Below are 20,519 nucleotides of genomic sequence, written 5' to 3'. Positions count from 1 at the left end.
GCCGGTCTGCTCCGGACACAGGCGTAGGGTCCCCCAGGCGCGGGCAGGGGAGGGCCTGCCCTCTTCCCGCGCTGGACTTGGCCGGGCCCCACTTCCCGGGCAGGCAGGGCCGCCGCGGCGACCCCTCTCCACCCCGGCGGGGCCCGCTGCGCCACGCCCCCCCCTCCCCGCGGGAGACCGGGAAGGCGGGGTGTCTAGCCCGCAAAGCTTCCTAGTTCCCAGCCTTCCGCACTGCAACTGGACCCCCTTTAGGCCCCAGCACCTTGAAGGGGGGCCGGGGAGAGGCCCTTAGACCCAGTGTCTCTGAGCTCAGTTTCTTCCTCACGACGGAGGATTTGCAGCCGCTCCAGGCACGCGTACCTTTCCGTTCACTCTCCCACCCTGGGGTCCTGGTCCATAGCTAATAGGGCAGCCAGCCAGGACCCTGCTGGGCCCCTTCCCGGAAAAGTTCCCCGCTCTCAGCGCCACCCTCCACCCCACCCACCCACAGCCTGGTGAGCCTTGAAGGATGGTAAATTGGGCTGCGGGTCGGGTGCATGCAAATCCCAGTCTCAGGGGTACAAGGGGGGTGAACAGTGAGCCCTCGAGGCACCATATTGCTCCCAGGAGCTGAAAACGTTTCCAAGTAAAGAAGCATTAACTACCAGCAGCTGGAACAACACTGTTTGGCGCCAGGGACTTCAGCGGTGGAAGACAGTGGGGCTGGTTTAGGTGGTACTTGGCACCTCCGCTGTTTAACAAGCTTCTCCCCCATACCTGCTCTGACCTGTGGGCAAGGCACCTGCGGCTGCTTCACCTGGCTGCCTTCCTGCTGGGGAGGGAGAAGGATAAATAAATCACACGTGGGACCACCTTAAATTACCAGAACCCTGAATGAATGAATGGCTTATGTGAACGAGCTCCAGATCTTTCACTCTCTGCCGCTTTTGCTGCCACCGCCGCTGCTGCTGCCGCCATGACATCCTGAACAGACCTAATGCATTACTGTCTAATCCTCACCAGCCTGAAGAACTGCTGTTGCTCCCACTTACAGGTAAGGAGACGGCCTCAGAAAGGATAAGTGACTGACCAAGTAAAATGGCCATTAACTGGCAGAGCTGAGGTTTTGAACCCAGGTTTACCCTTCTCCACAGGCCAAGTTCTTTCCATGATGAAAACACGGAGGTAATTTGAGCAGGCAAGTGTAGTGTCTAAATTTGAACCCAGCACTATTTGTTTCCATTACATCAAGAACTCAAGAACTTAGCAAGAATGTGAAGGGGAAATATTTTGCCTTCTTTGGCCTCAAATTCCAGTCCTCTCTGAGCTCAAACTTATGAGAGTTGGTATGATTCACAGGATTGGACAGGGGCCAACACCAAGATGCCTCTTGTGTCTTCTCCTGAACACTGAGCCTAGATTCAAGTGGAGCTAAAAGAACAGGATTCTACTGGCTTGAATACCCATTAACTAAAATTCTTCCAGAAGGACAATGAGAACCAGCACATACTGAGTGCCTATTAAGTGCCAGGCACCATCCTAAATCCTTAATTAATCGTCCCAACCCTGTAGAGAAGGTATCCTCTGTACCTATGACTGGTAGGGCCCGGGTGTTTTGGGGACCAGCCACAGGGTACACCACAGCCCTCACCCCCACCACCCTCCAGACAAACAGGCTGTTCTGTGGAATGCCATGCCAGTGCCCACATGTGCTTTGTGGCTGCGCAGTATTGTAGACAAAAGCTGCATCATTTGTCTGCATAATTGCCTCTGGTGGAAAAATGGAGGCAATCCTGGGGCTCTAGAAGCAAATCCTCTAAGTTTCAGAAGGACTATAAAGACAGGGTTGAGTTTGAAATTTAGGTTTCCTGAATCTACTTGTGCTGCTTCAACTCCTTCATGCTGCCCCTCAATATCAGCTCCTGTTTGATATTACTGTAGTGCATGGTGTCAAGTACAAGCTTTGGACTTAGACCTGCATTCAAATGAAAATAAAAATAATACCTACACCTTACAGAATGTCTAAATTAAATGGGAAAATGCAAGTAGTGGATTCTGCACAGCACCTGGCACATGGTAAGTACATCATAAAGGGCTGCTGTTATCATTACAAAACTATCACCAAGACCTGATCACCAAGACCAGGAAACATTATTAAAATAGAAATGACAAATGGCAAGAATTAAACAGAAACCGCTGCATTGCCCAGGACAACTACCTTTTACTTCAATACAATAAGGAACAAAAACACTCAAAAGAGGAAGGAGGAATGACAAACATATGGCTAGAGAGAGCTAGGAGTGAAAAAGAAGGTTCTCAATGGGGTGTGATGATGAAAAGGAGGGGATAAGAAACAACAAGCTGTTGTTATACTTCATCATTAGAGAAGAAAATAATTCTTCTCACCTAGAGCTGAGTGCTCAAGACCTTTCCTTATCAAGTAGCAGAGTCCCAAAAACTGAGCTGTGGCAGTGGCTTGGTTTTTCTGGACATTTAGGTATCAAATCACATGGTGCTGGTGGTGTTTGGAGCATATGGCTTCTATCTGAAGGATCTTGATAAAATACAAGACTCATCAAGGATCAAGCACGGAATGATAGAAAAACCACAGACCAAGTCAGGTACACAAGAAGTCTTCTGGGCTCCCATAACATCTCAAGAAAACTCTTTATTGTTGGACTTTTCTTGCTCTATTATGTTTTTCATCTATCTTCCCCACTGGATATTAAGCCCTCCAGGGCAAGAACCTCATCTCATGTTCTGTAAATTCCCCTTTCTAAGTTCTAAAATAATATCATTGTGATAGGTAGAATGGCCCCCCAAAGATGTCCAGATCTTAATCCCTAGAACCTGTGAATATATTACATGGCAAAAGGGACTTTGCAGATGTAATTAAGGTTATGGATCTTAAAATGAGGAGTTTATTCTGGGTTATCTGGGTGGGACTAATCTAATCACATGAGCTCTTAAAAACAGAGAGCTTTCTCTGGCTGGAGGCAGGAGAGATGAAGCAGGAGGAGAGATCAGAGAGATGTGAAACGTGAGAAGGACTGGGCTAGCTTTAAAGATGAAAGGGGCCATGAGCCAGGGAATGAGGCAGCCTCTAGAAGCTGAAAGACAGCAAGGGTGCAGGGACCAGAGTTGTACAGCAGCATGAAACTGAATTCTGCCAACATCCTGAATGACCATAGAAACAGGTTCTCCCCTAGAGCTGCCAGATAGGAGCTGCCAGGGCAGCAACACCTCAACCTTGGCCTTCTGAGACCTAGAGCAAAGAAACCAGTGGAACCCAACCAGACTGCTAAGCTACAAAACTGTGAAAGAATAAATTTGTGTCATGTTAAGCCACTAAGTCTGTGATAATTTGTTTTGGCAGCAACAGAAAACTAATACAGATGGTCCCAACTTGTGATAGTTTGACTTTGCATTTTTCAAATTTATGACAGTGTGAAAATGATGCACGTTCAGTAAAAACTGTACTTTGAGTATCCATACAAACATTGTTTTTCACTTTCGGTACAGTAGTCAATAAATTACATGAGATATTCAACATATTGTTATAAAATATGTTGTTAGATGATTTTGCCCAACTGTAGGCTAATGTAAATAAGCATTCTGCACACATTTAAGGTAGGCTAGGCTAAGCTATGATGTTTGGTAGATTAAGTGTATTAAATGCATTTTTGACTTATGATATTTTCAACTTACCATGAGTTTATTGAGATATAACCCATCGTTAAGTAGAGGGGTATCTGTACAAACATTAATAACTAAAGCTGGCACATTTTCCCACATACTATTTCACTTAATCTTCACAGCAAACATAATGGTATTATTGCTTCTTATTTTAGGAAACTGATGCTCAGGGAGGATACATAACTTGCTGCAGTGACCCAGCTAATGAGTGCTAGAATCAGGATTCAAACTCAAGTCTTCAGGTTCCAATTCCAGTGAGAGTTGTCTCTTACACTGCAGCAACCATTCTGTGGCTTGAGGATTCTACTACCTTAAGCTAAAAATTGAACTAAAAATCTTACGCTAAAAGTTGAACTTAAGCTAAAGTTGAACTAAAAAAACAAACAAAAAAAACCCAAGCTGTTTTCACTCTATGAACATTAGAAAGTTTCTGAATACTAATTTCTTTTTAATACCATTTCTTCCAAAGATATGTCATGTTTCTTCCAAAGTAAGTTACAACCAAGTCAGGGTATAAACAAAAAGATATCAAGGTGTCTTTCTGGCACATAGAAGAAAAAAAGATTTTGATAAACGGCAAAAGGAGAAATCCTCAAGAGTGGCAGTCAGTGAAATACCACTTTCACCTGTTCAGATGATCTTTCAGCCACTATTAAGGTACATCTCCCACAATGAAATGCTCTGTTTCTGCCAGATGGGTTTATGAACATATGTGTGGTTGGAGCTTTCAGTCCACTGAAAACCAATTGTTATTGTCAAGAAGTTCAACTGATTTTCAGTCTGAAATTTCTCTATTTCTTCCCCTTCTAATAACTAAGCAAAATAATTCCTCCCCGTTTGGTCGCTCCATCTCTCAAATATTTGTGAACTGATATCACACCCTGCCCTTGGGTATCATTTTGCCAAGTTTAAGCCTTCTTTCAGCCTGCCTAAGTCAACTGTTCTCTTATACTACTGCCTTCATGTCCAAAATTCTTTTCGATTTATTTCTGTTCCAACTAAGTGTTAAATCTCAAACAAAGAGTGTTCTGCACACTACAGAAGGTGCAATATTCTAAAAGGCGAATTACACAATGACTTGCAGAGAAAAAGAAAACATCACTATTTGGTAATTGGTTAGAAAACTATAGCACTTACTGTTTCTCTGCCTGCAGTTTAAATAAACAGCAGACTACAATTAATTTCCACCAATTTTACATAAAAGTTTATGGCCACAAATTCAGTAACTAAAAGATAAAGCACTTACTACATGCTGCTAAAAACAGCACTGTAAATATTAACAAAGTATTTAAATGATATTAATAGGACAAACTAAATTGACATCACTTTTTGCAATAAGGTTTGGGTGTATTTTTTAAAAATATGTCTCTAAGAAGTTTGGCTAAAATTCCATACCAGATTAAACTTTCAGCCAAATAAAATCAGACTCCACATTTCTTAAGGGCCAGAAATCTGGCCCAATGTTCTCTGTTCTTACCAAGAACTAAAGAGCTGTTTGTTTGCAGCGGTCTCCAGATAGATATAATACCAGACCTTTCCAGAAGATTTTGTAACTCTTTATGGAGAAAAACTCTAAAATTTGGCCAGACATGGCTGTGGTTCCTGATAGCACATAAATCTTTCAGGCCCCTTATTAGCTGTTTAGTACTAAACCCAAAATTCCTAATTCATATTAGTGTGGTCTCTAAACAAACTCAATCCCACAAAGGGGGATGATCTAGCTGATTGCCTTTTTTTCTAGTCAATAACATCAAGCAACTTCTTTGTGTTCAAAAAGCTATCATGGCATGGGCAGCTACAACTGTAATCTTTGACCGAAATACCTTCTGAAAATCCAACAAAATAATTCTATATCCATTCACTTAGTTATCGAGACTATTAAATTTTAATGGTTCTTGAGGAAAATGTAAGGATGTAGACAGTCAATAAAATCAAATTGTCCTCAATCCTGAAGCCAGCTCATTATCTGAACTCAAAGGATTGTCACAAAATGTTTCAATGAATAAATTCCTCTATGGGGGCTGGCCAGTGGCTCACTTGGGAGAGCAAAGTGCTGAGAGCACCAAGGTCAAGGGTTTGGATCCCTATACCAGCCAGCCACCAGAAAAAAAAAAAAAAGATAAATAAACTTCATGTTAAGAAAATTTCTCAAATAACATGAGCCACTATTTATCTACTATGGGCTTAACATTTTTACAGCTACAATTGCTAACCCTCACAACAACCAGTAAGGTAGGTATTATTCCCTTTTTACAGAGGGAGAAACAGGCCCAAAGTCCTCACTTACTAGCTCAACGTCACAAAGCTGTTTAACCGTGATAGCTAGGACCAAAACCCACATCTGATGGGCAGCAAGTTTTTCTCAGTATACTAGGCTGCTCTAAATATATGATTTTCTGAAACTGCTTAAATTTCAGAAGATAAAGCTGTTAATTGTAGGATTTAATTTCCTATTCTTTTTTTCCTAAGGTGAAATATATGGGGAAAACAGAAGGGGCTTTTATTTATATGTGATTGAATCTTTTACAAGGTATTTTACAATTTAAAAAGAACTTTAATGATCATTGTCTACTCCTCATTCTTTTGAGAAAGTTATTGATGCTTACTGTGGCGGACTAAACACTAAAGAGACAGAGATGAGTAACAGAGTTTCCACATCAAGGTGTGTACAGTCTGACAGTGACTGTCAAAAAATAAAGTTAACAGTGTCCTGCTTTTGCAGAGAAAGAAACTAAAGGCTGGTGAGAATTAAATGCCTTACCCTTAGCTTCCAGGTGGCAGAGACAGAACCTGATCCAAGCCTCGATCCAAGTTTCTTCTGGTCATACCTCAGTGACTCCTCCTGAAACCCCACTGCCACACTCAACTTCTAACCATGCTTTCTGTTATTGCTCCTCCACATAATCAACAAAGATGTAGAAATGTGAAGTATGAATGCACGCGGACAAGTACAGCAACAAGACTAATGATTTTAATGCACAAAGAACCCACTAAGACACTTTTAAAAAAAAAACATAATAAAACTACTAATAAACAGACTTTTCTTACTTCAGGCTGCTTCCGTCTGAAGTTGGAAGATCAGGGTAAGTCAGGCTAGCTAAGAAAGAATTTTTAATGTTCTCTTTCATCATCAGGGCAACAGGTCTTTGTAATAGAGAATGTTCTGTGACTAGCCTCCCATCCTCAGAAATGCCCCCCTGTGAATACAGAATTGTATTCAGCTTATTTCCTTCATTCAGTTAACAACAATAGGCCAAGACTCTGTGCTGGGGGTATCAAAATGGATGCATGAGATGCTGTCCTTGCCCTTAAGGAGCTCTCTGTTCGGTGGGAGACAGAAATAAATTACTACAGAGGAATGATTAGCTCTATTTCATGCTAAACAGGGACAGCTTCCTGAAAGCAAAGGCATCTGACTAGGTCTTGAGGGATGAAGAGAAATTTGCCAGGTGGATGAAGGGGGAGGCAGGGAGAGAATGGCAAGGGAGGGCACAGATGACCTAGCTTAGAACTAAAAGTATTAGCTAAGGTGTTTGTTCTGTATTAATCACTTGGAAACTGAGCATATCACTACCAAATGCAATTCTTCTGTTCGTGTTTGTATGATTCATAGAACTTTATAAACCAGTTCTCATCTAGCTTTTATCCCTACTACTCCACTGAGTGGTCACCAGTGACTTACATGTTACCAAATTTAATCCAGTAATACTTTGCAGACATCATCCCACTTGACCTCTCTACTGAGGTCAAGTGACATTGTTGACCATTTCCACTTTTTGGCTATCCTCTCTTTTTGGAGTTTTCCCTGTCTCTCTGGCCCCTCCTCCTCCTCCTCTACCTGAACTCTAAAAAACTGAAGTTCCTCAAGACTTACTCAAATCCTCCTTTCTCCCACCCCAGGTAATATCCATTCCTGTAGCTTTAAATACAATCCATATGCTCACGACTTCCAAATGTGTATCTCCAAGCTGACCTCACCTCTGAGCTCCAGTCTTACAAATCCAGCTGCCTTCTTAATATCTCCACTTGGAAATCTCTCAGGCATCTCAAAGTTAACAAGTTCACAAGTGGAGCTTATTTCAGCCACTCCCCCTAAAATCTGCTTGTCCCATCATCATTCCAGTCATGGCCCGCCATTCAACTGGCCAGTCACTGGGAGTCATTCTGACGCCTACATCTAGTTACCAAGTTCTGTCGGCTCTACTCTGCCTACTTTTCCACATCTGTCTCCACTTCTGACACCATCTTCTTGCACCTGCACATCCACTCTCCAGCCCTCTGCCCCCAGCACATTCTCCATACATTAGCCACGGTGATAGTTTAAATCATATCATTCCCCTGCTTACAGCCCTTCTATGGCAGTCATCAGTTGTGTTCACAAATATTCCAACTCCATTCTCTCCTTCTGGTACACGGTAGGTTTTTGCAGTTAGGTAGGGCATGCGACTTTCTTTAGACAATGAAATGGGAGCAAAAGTGATATGTATCACTTCTGGATGGAAGCTCACAGAGCCAACATACACTTCACCTTTTCCTCTTCTTCTGCCACGATGGTCACGATGTTCCAGACAGTGGCTACTCCATTAGCCTGGGTTGCAGTCTTAGGATATGATGGCAAGGAAGAAAAGCAGCATGACTGAGAAATAAACCCATGCAAAGCTGTATCCTCAACAGCTCCCAACTAAACTAAGAGTACAATAGAAATGCCTTACCATATGAACAAATTCCAATATAACTGGCTCCGGTGTACCTATCTACCTCATCTTGGGCCTGTCCTTCATGCTCACCATATTCCACTCACATTGGTCCCCTTGCCATTTTTGAAATAAGCCAAGCCCCTTTCCACCCTTTCATGAAATGTTCTTTGCATGGTTTGTTCCTTCTCAACCTTCAGATCTCAGCTTAAAAATTACTTCCTCAGAGATGGCTCCCTTAACCACTTTATCAAAGGAGAACCCTCACTGTGACTCTCCATCACAGCATCCTGACCATTTCCTGCATGGCACTTCCTAGTCTGTGATGATTATTCATTTCTGTGACTGTCTCTCCCACTAGACTGTCAGTACTGTGAGGGGAAGAGCCATCACTATCCTCAGTGCCTAGCATTGCACCTTCTATATAGCACTCCATACACTCATGTGCAGCATAACAACGTTTCAGTCAGTGGATGGCCCCATATATGACAGTGGCTATACCATATAGCCTAGGTGTGTAGTAGGCTATACCATCTAGGTTTGTGTAAGTGCACTCTACGGTGTTTGCACAATGATAAAATCACCCAACAACGCATTCCTCAGAACATATCCCCTTCGTGAAGTGACCCATAGCTGTATATGGTAGGTACTCAATAATACTTGTTAAATGAACAAACAAAAAAATACTTCAAAAATGGGACACAACACTGCAGACATCATATCCCACACAGGAGCAAGTGGTGGTAATGGTGAGTAAAGTAAGGGAACTCACATTTACTGATGACTACCATGTACTAGAACTGTTGTAGGTACTTTTTATATATGTTCTTTCTCTAGAGTCTCAGGATCCTAGAAGGTCAATATTAATATTTCCACTTTTTAGATCAGACAACTGAGGCTCAACCTGCTCAAGTCGTAGAACTACAAACAGCAGTTTTAACCCTGACCTGTTAATCTCTTTCCCCCAAACCATGATTCTAGGAAGAAATTAAACTGCTACTATATTTTATCACTAAGTACTTTTCTATTACACACATACATTGTACTTATATATGATACTTCTCTACACCAAGAACCACTTTTTGTTTTTGGTTTTTTTTTTAAGACTCATCCTAAAGCCTATTTCAGGTACCTCTTTTTATCTGGGACCAGTGAGGGCAAATGTTATGACAAATCCAAACTACAGATAAATCAGACATTTTGTTGGAACATTTTTCTTGAAGTCTTTTTCTTCTCAGAGTAGGAAGCTACTATGATTAAGAGCTAGGTCTGTGTTCTGAATTCATTTTATGGGACTGAGATCAACTTATTTATATTGGCTTGATTTGCCCTCTTGCCCTATCACCAAATGCTGTTCTGCTGGTCACAGAACATGCAATGTTGTCTGAGGGGTCTGAGGGGATCTGATTCACAGTCCTGACCCTATTAGCAAGGGCTCCAAATGTCTAAATAAATGAAGCCACCTGGCTTTTTACTGCTGACCACCTTCGGGTGAAGTAACATGTTAACAACAGAAAGGTGGGGCCTGGATAACTCCCAAACAATTCTGCTGGGTTCTGAGTTAAACATAGGATTACCAGAGCAGAGAAAACTTGGAGACCATCTACTTAAATCCCCTCTTTTAGCAGTTTAGCAAACAAGCCCAAGCAGGCAGTTACTTGCCCAAGAGAGGCAAATCTCCTGGCTCCTAGTCAAGTGCTCTTTTCACTATACCACACTGCCTCCCTAATCAAGACCTAGTGACTATGTCAAAGTAACCAGTTGATAATGTCAAGGTAACATTCAAATTGTAAGTCACCCAGTGTTTCTCTTTATTCTCCATCATCTTGAAAACCCTGAGCAAAAAGAACATACACAAAAAAAAACAAAGGAGACCAGGAAGAGCTATTTTAATTTTCTATGAAACATTCTTCCAAAAGCATTATTTTACCCCATATCTCACTGAATTATAAGAAATAATATTAGCATTAGAAAAACTAGGAAGAAAAATAATGCAGATAATTAAACTAAACTTATATGAAAAAGGAAATTATAACAAAGAGCTTTATAAATTTAGTTAAATTAATATGAGATTATAGTTTGAAAACTGTGCATCTCAAAGCAAACTTTATTTGTTCAATTATTTTTAACAACAGTGTTTTATGACTCTAATACACTGATTTTTTAAGAAGGAAACCCATTTAAAAATATTTTTATTTTAAAAATAGGTCTGTATTCAGCTATAGATTTTTATCCCCCAAGCTCTGACCATATTTTATTTTGATTTGGGAAGAAAATACCATTTCTGATGGCAATTTAAAAAAAAAAAAAAAAATTAAAAAAAAAAAATCCCAGTACGTAATTTTAAGAACTATTACTGAGAAATCAATTAAGGTCATTAAGTACACAACACTAATTACTAGTTAGCTACTACTATTCTGTTTCTTCCCTAGTTCTCCCAAAGAAAACTCTAAAATTGAATCCTCAGCAGAATAATCCTTAAATATACTTTACAAGCAAAACGAGAGCTTCTGTTTACATAATTTTTAAAATATTTTACTGTTCTTAATTTTATTCTGAAACTCAATTTTACCCCAAACCATAATTACCATATTAACTTTGTGATGCACAGCTGTATGCAATTCAGCAAAGCAGTAGTTCGCCATCAGGCTCTATTCACCCAGAGCTTAGGAAAAACAGGATTGGTTACACCCATTTAAAAACAAATCTCACACTAATTGCCAGTGCATAGTTTCAGTCTAAGTTCTGACAATGAAATATAAAGATATATATCTATATATCTATATATCTCATCTTGATTTTCAAAAGTAGCTAAAGGGAGTTCTTCATAGCTTAGCTTTGTCTGGCTGGAGCTGAAGATTCTGTAACTTCATAGCCAGACCCATGTTGCCAGTGATTTTCAATTTGCCTTGAAAGAAGGCCTGTGAGTAAAAGAAAGAAAATTCATTACTTGGTGTTTTTTGTTTTGAGATTGCTGATGTTTCTAGATTATCCAACCCTGAGATCATCTATTTATCCAGGTCACTTAACTTTCTTCAAAATATGAAACTTGCCTCTCTGGAATAGATTTAGAACCAGATTCCTCAAAAAGGAAGAATCTGTAAAGGCCATCCTTTACATAAAGCAATAGAAAGGAACATCTTTCCCAAATGTCTTCTTGTAGAAACTGAATCTGTCTTTACCTGCACTCCTCAAAGGTGGTACATTTTGCAGATATTAGGCAAGGTGGGTTCATACTAGATTGATTTTATTTTAAAAAATTACATATGGGTTGGAAATAGAAACCCTGAAAATGTTCAGTAGGCTGCTGGGATAAAAAGCACATACAAAACACACTTAGAAACTCTTGGGATTCAATACAATGTGGATGAAATGCTACCAGTTTCTTTTTTTTCTTTTTGTATACATGATAAAGGATTTATCCACACCGAGGACAGGCAGCATTCTGAGACTGAGGTGCTTGTGTTACTCTTTGGCTCAACAAGAAGAATCAAATCAGTCTGAAGTGCTGAGCCACAATTTGTTCCATTTAACAATGGCATGGGATTAGATCACATGATGTTTCCTAAATTTACCAAGTAACAAAATCCCAGGAAAATTTAAGAGAAACAGCAAAATTGGAAACAGCATGATCTCAGTCTTTTAACTCAGTTCTTAAAACAAGGAAGGGCTAGATGAACAAAGTTTCTGGTAGTGTTAGCGTTTTAAGCAAGCACATCAAGAAGTCAGGAGCCCTTCTACATCATCCATGGGAATGCACAGTTTTGGTTTTTCTACACCTCCTGGTGACTAATTCATTTTTCCCCCCTCCTCTGTCTGGACAAACTAAATATTTCCTTTACATATGGCACAAAGCCTTCTGCCTGGTGACTTAAAGGTCAGGTGTCTCAGAACACAATATATTTAACACATGTTATTTAAAAATATGGACCAGTAGTACAAGAGAAACTCACCATCTTTCCCTTTTTTAAGTTAAGAGAGAAAATGACTTTTTATTTACTAATAACAGAAAACAACTTTTCACCCTTTAGAGAATCCAAACATAAGGATCATTTTAATCTGGCCCCTAGGTGCATGTGGGCTTTCCGCTAGAGAGCACATTGCTCTGTTTCAACTATAGCCAAACACTGATACTAGAATTTCCATTGTATTTAATGATTTCCAGTCAAATCCTCTACTGAGCATGAGGGAAGGCCATTAGTACATTAATAGAAAGGTCTGCCATTTTTATCTTTAATTTCTTTGGGTACTAACAGGTTCTGAAGGAAAATAAGCTGACACCTCACCCCCCAAAATGGTCAGTTTAGATAAACCAAGAGAACAAGGACAGCTGATGTGTGAGCTCTGAATACCCTGCCAAAGCCCTGCATGGCATGTGCAGTGGGACGGGGAACAGTGCGTAGGAAGGAGGATGACAGCCAGCTCCTATACTGGTTGCCTCTGTTCCGTCCAGATTTCTGGAGCAGGCTCAGTGGGTGGAAATTTAAGTGCCAATGTTGTGTATCAAGCTGAAACATTACAGATGAAAATCTCTCACTCATGATGGCATCAACTGAAATATGCATAGTTGCTTAGAAAAAGCATTTTAAAAAGGAATACAAGTGGGAGTTAAATTCAGTTGCTTTATCCAAACCCACAAATTACCAGGAAACCTTAAGAATAAGACCAGAAACAAATAAGGCCGAGGAAATAAAAAAATTAAGTTACAATGGAAAGAAATATCTTAGTTCTTTTCTTGTTAATGGAAAGCTTGGTGTATCTAGTTGACAGTTCAGTATATCAAGTCTGTTCAACACTGTGCAACTAAAGAGTATAAGATGACCCTTTGCAATCTGGAAACCAGACAAATCTATACAATGCATAAATATATTTTAGACAAATACAATTTAATCCAACAACTGTTTGCTGAAAACCTAAATATCAGGTATTATGCTAAATTCTGGAAACATAAAGACAAATAAGATGTGTCCAGTAAGTGGCTCAGAGGAGCGACTGGCTACAGCCCCCCAACAACTCAGAAGGAGGTCCTTGGAGATAACATCTGAGCTAATTTGGAAAGTCAAGGAGAGTGCTGAGGAAGGAGAGTTCAGGCAAAAAAAGGAGCATGGGCAGAGACAGGAAATGTACATGGTCATGCCTTTGTTCACACCACTCCCTCCCTCCACCTGCAGGGCACCTACTCTCCACCTGTGCACAGCTAACTTCTGATCATCCTCGGGACTCAGTTCAAGTGCTGCTTCCTCTGTGAGGCTTTCCCTGTGAGGACCAGGGAGACATAGCTGCTCCTTCTTCCATCTTCCCCTGACCACAGCCAGGCACGGCACCTTGGATCCTTGGCTGCACTTACTCTTTACAGATCTGTCTCATATCAAACTGTGGATGCCCTGAGCATGGAAACTATTTCGTATGCACCTGGGGAAGTCCAGCACATAGGACAATGTCTGGCACACAGCTTGCTCCACAAAAGTCTGTCATTTGTTAGGCAAACATTTTGGGGAACACTGAGTTCTGTGATCTGACCACTTTGCACTTCAGGGTATGAGGCAGAAGATAAAGTAGAAGGGGCTAAAAGTCCCACCTAGTAGCAGGATATAAGCTCCATCATACTTACCGACTGAGGATTCATTTTACCAGTCATTAAAGCCAGTAAGTCCGAGTCAGCCATTGTGATTGTGCAGTCAGCCTTCTTATCTAAAACAGAGATACATGGGACAAGGAAGGAGAAAAGAGATGAGTGTTCAGTTTTGCATATACATTTTAGTCAAGAGCCACTGACTGCAACAGAATCACACCCAATACTGAGGCAGTATGGGGTAATGGGCACTCACATACACTTCTGTGACCGCCTTGTAAAACATGGCATAAACCACAAGCAACCTCAATATTTAACAAGAGGGAATGGATTAAATAATCATGTATTTATATAATGTATTTATATAATGATGCAGACATTGTAAGAGATGATGTGGATCTAGACTTATTGCCCTGAAAAAATACTCATGATATATTATTTGTAATATATAATGCCAGTTACAAAATAAACTGTAAGTATGATCCCATTTCTGCTTTAAAATGGTATTCAATTATACTCATATAAATATAGGAAAAACATTTATACACTTGACACCAATATGTTACTAAGAAATAATATGGCAGACAGGCTCTAAGTTGACCCCCATGACCCCGCCTCCTGGTATACCTGCTTTATATAATCCCCTTCCCTCCAGAGTAAGCAGGACCTGCCTTGCTTCTAGCCAATAGAATGTGGCAAACATGATAGAATGTCATTCCTGTGACTTTATTATGTTATGTAAGACTTTGTGTTACTAGCAGACTCACTGTTGCTCTCCTGCTGGCTTTGGATAAGCTAACTGCTATGTTGTGATCGTCTTATGGACAGGGCCACGTGGCAGGGACCTGCCATTAGGAGCTGAGGGCGGACTCCGGCCTATCACCAGTAAAATACTGAAGCTATCATTATCACAGCCACAAGGAAGTAAATCCTGCCTGCAATCTGAATGAGCCTGCACACGGACCCTTCCCCAGTGGGGCCTCCAGATGACAGCCCAACCCTGGCCAACACCTTGATGGCAGCCTTGTGTAACCCTATGCAGAGGACCCAGCTAAGCAGTCCTCAGCCTTCTTACCCATGGAACTGGTGAGGTAATAAATGTGTGCATTGTTTTAAGCGACCAAGTTTGATGTACTTTGTAATGCAGTAACAGAAAATGAATATGGTTATAGAGACCAGGGGTTAACAGACTTTTTCTGTAAAGAATAAGACACTATTTTAGGCTTTGCAGGTCACTAGGTCTGACACAACTACTCAACTCTGCCATTATAGTGCAAAAGCAGCCGTAGATAATCATAAACAAATATGCGGCTGTGTTCCAATAAACTATTTTCAAAACGGGTGGCAGATAGAGGAGAAGAAAACATTTGCAACTCATACAAGGCAAGGGGTCTTCAGAAAGTTCATGGAAAGATTTATATTATCTTTTAATTCCATTTTTGCACAAACTTTTTAAAGTATATTCATGTATCTGACAAAGAACTTGTATCTAGAATATATAAAGAACTCCTACCACTCAATTAGAAAAGGTTAGATAATCCAATACAAAAATGGGCAAATGGTTTAAATAGGCATTGTACAAAAGAGGCTCTCCAAATGGCAAAAAAAACACATAAAATAGTTCTTAACTTCATTAGTCACAGGAAAGTACACATCAGAACTGTGATGACATGCCACATATCTAACAGAATGAATGGCTGAAAAAAATTTTTTTAAATGACAATGCCCAGTGCTAGTGAGGATGCAGAGCAACTGAAAGGTCAACACAATACTAGAAGAACTGTAAAATGGAGCAGCCACTCTGGAAAACAGTCTTGGAAGTTTTGTATAAAGCTAAACATATGCATACAATATGAAGTAGCAATCCTACTCTTAGGTATTTACCCAAGAGAAATGAAAACACATATCCACACAAAAACCTATATGTGAATATTTATAGCGGCTTTATCCATAATTGCCAAAAACCCAAACATGCATCAACTGGTGAAAGGATAAATTACTCAGAAACAAAAAAGAGCAAACTGTTGTTGATACATGCAACAATATGAACAAATCTCAGTAAAAGAAGTAGGCTCAGGGGCTGGCCCGTGGCTCACTCGGGAGAGTGCGGTGCTGATAACACCAAGGCCCCGGGTTCGGATCCCATATACGGATGGCCGGTTTGCTCACTGGCTGAGCGTGGTGCTGCCAACACCAAGTCAAGGGTTAAGATCCCCTTACCAGTCATCTTTAAAAAAAAAAAAAAAAAAAAAGAAGTAGGCTCAAAAGCTACATACTATATGATTCTATTTGTATGAAATTCTAGGGAAGGCAAAACTACAGGGATAGAAATCAAATTAGTGATAGCCAGGGCCTGAGGGTGGGAGGAAGGATTGACTACAAATGGACAGGAGGATACATCTGGGGGTGATGAAAATATTCTATATCTTGATTTTTTTATGGTGGTTACACAATTGTATTCATTTGTCTAAATTCATGGAATTGTACATCTAAAAAGGGTAGATTTTATTGTATATAAATTATACCTCATTGAACCTGACTTAAAAAACAAACAAACCAAGTACTGTTGAAAACGTGGAACAACTGGAGGAGGCACAGCGGTGTGGGGTATAGCCCGACTGTACTGCCTTTTGGCCTGGGAGAAGAATAGCATTTTGTATATGTTCCACTAAAGCAGCTTAGGACACCCCAGATAATCATGGAAAACCTTTCACAACCTGGAAAATGTTGAAAGCAACCATTCCTATTTGTTTGTTTTTTATTAAATCTTGCACACACACACACTCACACACATACACAAACATATACACACAAATGTGGAGCAACTGAAACTCTCATATAATGTGGAAGGGAATATAAAGTAGTACATCCGCATGAAAAACCTGTTTGGCTGTGCTGTACCTTTAAAACCTAGCATTACCACCCCTGGGGGTATGCCCAGTGGAATAAGTATACATGTCTACTAAAAGGCATGTGTAAGAACGTTCATAACTGTTTTATTCATATAGTTTTATTGGAACACAGCCACACATTTGTTTATGTATTATCTATGACTGCTTTTGCAAGGGCAGAGTTGAGTAGCTGTGACAGAGACCTAGTGACCTGCAAAGCCTAAAATAGAGTCTGATCCTTTAAAGAAAAAAGTTTGTTAACCCTTGATCTCCAAATGGAAGCACTACAAAGATACATCAATTGTACAATGAATACATTCTGGGATATTCACATAGTAACAATGAACTATTGCTCCATGCACCAATATAAATAAATCTCACACTGCTGAGCAAAAGAAGCCAGATCTAAAAGAGTAAATATTGTACGGTTCCATTCATATAAATCTTCAAGATAAATAAAATCAATCTATGATGATAGGATTTGGAATAGTGGTTCCTTTTGGGAGTGGATGGTGACGGGAGGAGGGGGCATAAATGAGGCTTTTGAAGAGCTGACAACATTCTGCATCTTGATCTGCGAGGTATATTCATTTGTAAACACTCATGAAGCTGTACACTTCAGATTTACGCCCTTTACTAAAGGCTAGACTTCAATAAAAATTTTACGAAAACAAAACAAAAAAGCAGGTGGTGGGCTAGATTTGGTCCACAGACATAATCTGCAAACTCCTAACCTAGAGAGTGGAATTACGAGAGAATAATTCTTTCACTTTATTTCTCTACTTTTTCTATTTTTTTTAATCAAGTGTACATTACTTAATACAAAGTTTAAAAAATATTAATTTTAGTATCATCAAAGTATAATGATCGAAGAAAGACTGGACAACAAAGACTAATATTTCATTGCTAAATCAGCCATGTCTACCTTGAGCAAATGAGTGGTTTCAAGTGCAAAAGGAAAAATTCAGTAAGAAATCAAATTTTTAGCAGTCCATGTTTTAAGCAAGTAATAAATATAACAATAGTACTCTTAACAGTTGACTCCTCTTCTCATTAAGGATTAGCTCAAATTTGATTTGGCCTCTAACCAAAACCAAGTCACTTTCTATTCCTCCATTCTGTTTTATTTTTATTCATTGCATTTATCTAAAATTACCTTAATTGTTTATATATATGTTTTCTGTCTGTATTTGTCCAACAGAATGAAAACTTCAAGGGGACAGGGCCCTTGTCAGCCTTGTTCACTGCTATATCTCTAGAACCTTGAAGAGTGCTTGACACATAAAGGGCAATCAATAAATACATGCTGAATAAATGAACAGATTATGTGGAGTTCACAAGATTATCAAATTATGGCCACAGATCCTCTGTGCCTTAATAAAAGAGATTGATATAAACTGTTAAAGCATAGCATGCCCATATTATCAAATAACCAGAACAAGATAGAAAAAAGAAGTTTTTATTATATGTCTTACAACTCAGGAATAGCCCCTATAAAGACCGAGATTCACTGGTCATTCCACCTTAGCTGCTAACAAAGTTTTCTCTTATTACTGGAAAAAAGTCTGAAGCCTTAAAAATGAAGGAATTTACAGTTCAGAAAATCCAGTTCTACTGTAGATATATAACATTAAAGAACAGGGATAAAAAAACCTAACAAATTGAGATTGTTGGATCTGATCCTAGTATTCCAAGAAAGAACTCCTAGTCATTGAAAGGTGACCTAAACAAGAGAAATATGCTGCTGCTGCTATGATACAGGTTGAGTATCCCTTATCCAAATGCTTGGGACCAGAAATGTTTCAGATTCTGGATTTTTTTCAGATTTTGCAGCATACTGATTGAGCATCCCTCATCTGAAAATCTGAAATCCAAAATGCTCCAATAAGCATTTCCTTTGAGCATCATGTTGGTGCTCAAAAAGTTTCAGATTTTGGAGCATTTTGGATTTCAGATTTTTGGATCAGAGACGCTCAACCTGCATCAGCAGTTATTGAGCTCTCACTACACTGAGCACTTCACATACCTGGTATCATTTGATCTTTATAACAATCCCATGAGGGTCAGAGAGGTCAAATAACTTTCCCAAGGTTACACAGCTAGCAAATGGCTGAAATGGCTCTGAATGCAGATTCCTGTTGCCAAAGCCCACACCTCCTACTCCATGCTCTACTGCTGCCTCTTGTTATACAAGGATGCAAACACTCAACAGCTCAGTTTTAATTGGGCTTTCACCAATTCATCAGTATCTGATAAATCCCAGATGCTTTCCTAATTCCCCAAGTCCTTTGGGAGGCTTAGACAAGCCTGTGTGTCCAAGCAAAATTAATGTCTAATATTTGGTTTGAGAGAAAGTAATGATTTACTTGGCACTTACTATGCTAGGTGCTTTATATACCTTATCTCATTTAATCTCCACAGCAGCTCTATGGATAGAAATTATTCTCACAATTTTGTACATGAGATGATTAGTCTCAGGGAAGGTATACACCTTGTAAGTGATAGAGCCAAGGTCTAAGCCCAGGTTTGGGTTTCTCCAAAGGCTATGCTCTTTCTACGGTACCTTGGAGATGGGAGACCCTGAGGCTTTCTGTACCATGTTGCCAGTAAAGGCATAGGGTTGAGAACTCAAGTGCTGATAGGGCAGAATAAAGGAATGAAGGAATAGTATGTCATGTTAGATTAATCAAAGTTGACTTCCAGGAGATATGTTACATGAGTCACTTTAAAGGGGGGAAGGAGGAGAACTCATGGAGAAGATACTGAAAGGCACCCAGGCAGCAAAAAAAGATTATGGAAAGTGCAAAAAATCTAAAAGTCCTTAATACACTCATCTGTATAATTATCACTAAGCTCTTAGAATACAAGCAAATGGAATACATTTAAGTAAATCTTACTTCATTAACAATAAGTAAATCTCCTAATACTATGTACATTCCAAAAAACAATTATCTTTAAGATGCCAGTTCAAACTAGGACAGGTTATTAATGCTTTAATGTAGTTAATCTTTAACAAATGGTCATTTGTTGGTTGATGTAAAAGGAGCTGGCAGTTCCCAGTGGTGGCTTTTACTGGGTAAGTCCTTATTTCAACACCATTCCTGGCTGCCAACAAGTGTCAGTTTCAGCAGAAATTACTCTGCCCAGGGTAAAATCAAGCCTGGGATTGATTGGGCACTTAATGTGGGGAGAGCACACAGCAAGAGTCTACCTGCAGAGAAAAGGCTTTTCTGAAATCATTCCACAGCTTTCCATAAGCATACTGTCTTTCATGAAAAAACAACCAACCAACCACCACCACCAACAAAAAAAAAAAACAGGAAGAAAAGAAAATTTTTTAAAAAAATCCCCTTAATATCTATCTGGGCATAACAGAATATAATCCTGAAGTAACTATTAACCTTTAATCATCAAAAAAATTAGCACCATTTCTTTCTATTTCTAAAAGGTGGAATCTAGATGAAGTCTTTAGCTTTTCTCCCTATACCTGAGTGGCAGTTCATAAAATGCAAGCATACAGTTATTTCTCTGCCCACTTTCCGGTGGGGGGCGGGGGAGTACATATAATTAGGAATCTTTCACAACAAAGCCATGCTGCCCACACCGGACAGATGCCCTTATCACTGCTCAGCTTTTCCTTCATTCACTTCTCATTAGTTCCTTATTCAACAGGGTACATAACAGTGC

At 39.8% G+C, this 20,519-nt stretch overlaps 1 protein-coding gene across 2 annotated transcripts in view; it reads right to left on the bottom strand.

Annotated features, from left to right (window-relative positions):
- Positions 1 to 10,231: 10,231 nt before the first annotated feature.
- The window catches only part of SCP2 (sterol carrier protein 2), a 109,894-nt gene continuing 99,606 nt past the window's right edge, over positions 10,232 to 20,519 (bottom strand). Inside the window, exons 15-16 of one of the 2 annotated variants that reach the window (XM_063104541.1) lie at positions 13,981 to 14,060; positions 10,232 to 11,290 (exon numbers count right to left, since the gene is read on the bottom strand). In XM_063104541.1, coding sequence (XP_062960611.1) covers positions 11,195 to 11,290; positions 13,981 to 14,060 — 176 coding nt within the window. In that variant the 3' untranslated portion in view covers positions 10,232 to 11,194. The remainder of the gene's footprint in view (positions 11,291 to 13,980; positions 14,061 to 20,519) is intronic. The other variant, XM_063104540.1, reaches the window with a different exon arrangement.

Source organism: Cynocephalus volans, chromosome 8, assembly GCF_027409185.1.
Source record: "Cynocephalus volans isolate mCynVol1 chromosome 8, mCynVol1.pri, whole genome shotgun sequence".
NCBI classification, from domain to species: Eukaryota; Metazoa; Chordata; class Mammalia; order Dermoptera; family Cynocephalidae; genus Cynocephalus; species Cynocephalus volans.
Note: the sequence above shows the minus strand (reverse complement) of the source record. Positions and strands in the feature narration are given on the sequence as shown.